The following is a 2,974-nucleotide window of genomic DNA, read 5'->3' as shown; positions in this document are numbered from 1 at the left end:
TTTCAAATTTTCTCGATTTCAGCGCCTTCTGGGCGAAACTTTCTAGCAAGTAAGAAATAAAATCTAAAGCCTTTTTCACTGCAACTTTATTGTTCCCTTTCTCTCCTTCTTCTACTTTTTATCAAATTCATATCAAAAAATTAATATATTTTTAGTGCAATTTCTTTTATAAGAGGAATTCGCCAACTTTCATGACCTTTTTACCCCGCGAATCTTTCTATACCCATGAAGTAGTTAGTCAGAAACAATGCTATGCGATTGAACCGACGTTCTCAAATTAATCAAACTCAACAGAGCTACATCGGTCATTATCAAACTGGATCAATGTCTGCCGATTGTACTCTGTAACTAAGATGAAATAGATTGAAAACCTAAAAGAAATAATACAAAAATCCCACTGATCTCACCAAAAAATCCAATAACCAAAATTTAGTCTGGCTTAGAATGTGAAATTTTTTGAATTAACGCGCGCCTTTTATACTGCTCCAGGCCTTCATATCACTAGTGGTAAGCAAAATCTACACATTTTGAAGTGGGGAATTCCGTAAGATTTCAACATTCAAAAAACGTTTTGTAAACGACCAAACATAGACGTTGATTTTATATCAAGAATTGCATCACTTTCACAAAACCTTAAATTTAAAATTTTTTGGTCAATTTTTACAACTTTTCGCAGGTTTTCCCTTTCGGATGAGCTGCTTTTTAACATTTTTAACAAACAAATTAAATATAATTTTCACGATCAATCAATCAATCAGGCATTGCGAAATCTCAATCAAAGTCTTTCAGAACTTTAGCAAAGCATTCAGAAAAATCCGATGAATTTTCCCGTGAGCTTATGAATTAAAATTTTCAGTTATTTTCCAAGAGTCTTTTTTCCGTTTTAATAAAAACACGTGAACAACTCGTGGTCAGATTTAATGTCACTCTATTGTTATCGATTACAACATCACCGAAACAATAGAAGACTGAAAACAATGACCATTGTTATGACAGCCAATCAGATCTCATGATCGAAAGGGAGATTCCGAGACGCTTCATACCATAAATAGAAGCATTCAGGCCTCGGTGAAAACACATCGAATCTGGCAGGTTCACAGATCTCAAAGCACAAATAAAATAAAAACTTTCAAATCGTCAACATCAAAATGGCTGGAATTTTCAAAATCGCTGGAGTTTTACGACAAGTTGCAGGCAGTCAAATTCATAACATCAGCAAACGATCCCTCTCGACTAGTAAGTCTAATTTTCTTCTAAAGCTATCATTCTGATTACCAATTCTAATACATTTCAACTTATAAAATTTGACTAACATCGAATTTCGGTTTTTCTAAATATTTGATCGCAAGGGTGTTAATTCAATGATAACCCCCACATAAACAAGGATCCATTTTCTCCCGTTTTTGGTCCTCAACTGTCAAGGTAGTTTCTATAGCTTTATATTAAAGTGAACTAAACCATTTTATTTTTTTCTGTACCTTAGCTTACAATTTGTGGGCCTACCAACGTAAAATCCTATCCGAGGAGCAAGCTGATCAATACAAGCGTGATGGATACATTGTGCTCAGAAACCTGTTAACGCCAGATGAGAAAAAAGATGTCACCAAAATTATGGATGAGATCCAAAACTGGCCACACTCTGATGACAAATGGTTCACCTATTACGAGCAAGTGGATGGAAAACAAGTCATCTCTCGCATGGAGAAATATTACGAGTACCATCCCCGTATGAAAGCTCTTGTCGAAGGGAAATTAGGTCAAGCCATCTCTGATTGTTTGGAAGAAGACAAATGTGTTGTCTTCAAGGATAAGATCAACTTTAAGATGCCAGGAGCTATTGGCTACGACGCTCACCAAGATGAACCTTCATACGATATGTTCAAGCAAGGGCTCCATTTAGCCGCTTTGGTACCTGCCGATCCTATGACACCGGAAAATGGATGTCTTAAATTGGTGCCTGGTGATTGGAAAGAGGGTGAATGGCTACCACTCGACTCCAATGGTGACATTGCTGAGGACGTTGCCAGAACCTTCCAATGGGACCCTGTTGAATGCGACGCCGGAACCGTGGTCTTGTTCAACTCTTTGGTTCCCCACAAATCAGATGACAATAAAACTGATAAAGCCAGACGTGCATTTTATCTCACATTCAATGGCATTTCAAGAGGAGATGTGCGTGAAAAATTCTACAAATTGAGACGTGAAATGCTTCCATCAGACCATTTGCGTGATCCAAACAAAGATTACACCGAGGGAATCAAACTCTTCAGTGAAGAAACCATCGAGATGGGCAAAGGAAACATCTCCAAAGTTGAGCGTGGTAGCTACTAAATCAACTTGATGATCATAAAAAAGGACATTTTTCTTTGAAATTACTATACTATAACTTTTAGTTATGGAGTAATTTTCTTGAAAATAACTTGCTTAGTAGTGGAGTGTAGGATGTGATAACCTGGAGGCACATCAACTGTGAAAGGTGTATCCCTCGCGTCACGCTAGTCGTACGCAATTAGGGTAAAGCGTACACTAATACATTGTGGCTGTCAAACTTAAATTATTTCAAAAAAAACAACTTTGTACAATATTTATTAACTATTTTAAGCGCAAATGGCGGCGAGTTTAATAAAAAATGCAACTTAAGCCTTTATTTCTGGAATTCTTGCGCAGACAGTGGCTAACACTTGACATCTAATTTTTTTTCTTAAAATTTGGATAAAATTTTTTGTATTATTTTCTAAGAAAATAAAAAAAACGTAAAAATGAAAATATAAAATTAGCGAAACTAAAAAAAACTCGTTGAATTTTCTTTTTCGATTTTAATTTTGAACTTTGAATCTATTTCAAGGTGGTGTTTTGCTTCAAGAAAAATATTGTTTAAACTGCTAACTGTTAATCTTTACGAGAGGTTTGTAGTACACACTTTTTTAATAAGAATACACTTTATAAAAATGTCCATGATGAAAATGGCCAAAAT

General features: G+C 35.5%; 1 protein-coding gene across 1 annotated transcript; it reads left to right on the top strand.

Moving 5' to 3' along the window:
• Window positions 1-1,069: 1,069 nt before the first annotated feature.
• Window positions 1,070-2,640, top strand: LOC136801723 (2-aminoethylphosphonate dioxygenase-like). The gene is made up of 2 exons (XM_067058382.1): window positions 1,070-1,236; window positions 1,484-2,640. The coding sequence occupies exons 1-2, from the start codon at window positions 1,149-1,151 to the stop codon at window positions 2,329-2,331; spliced, it is 936 nt and encodes a 311-aa protein (XP_066914483.1). The 5' UTR covers window positions 1,070-1,148; the 3' UTR covers window positions 2,332-2,640.
• Window positions 2,641-2,974: the final 334 nt, after the last annotated feature.

Source organism: Clytia hemisphaerica, unplaced genomic scaffold, assembly GCF_902728285.1.
Source record: "Clytia hemisphaerica strain Z4C2 unplaced genomic scaffold, Clytia hemisphaerica genome assembly, whole genome shotgun sequence".
NCBI lineage: Eukaryota > Metazoa > Cnidaria > Hydrozoa > Leptothecata > Clytiidae > Clytia > Clytia hemisphaerica.
Note: the sequence above shows the minus strand (reverse complement) of the source record. Positions and strands in the feature narration are given on the sequence as shown.

Excerpts from the sequence above, each read along its gene's own strand:
- LOC136801723 (XM_067058382.1), top strand. The coding sequence starts at position 1,149 with ATGGCTGGAATTTTCAAAATCGCTGGAGTTTTACGACAAGTTGCAGGC. Across the intron at positions 1,237-1,483 it reads CAAACGATCCCTCTCGACTA|CTTACAATTTGTGGGCCTAC; the intron begins GTAAGTCTAATT and ends TCTGTACCTTAG.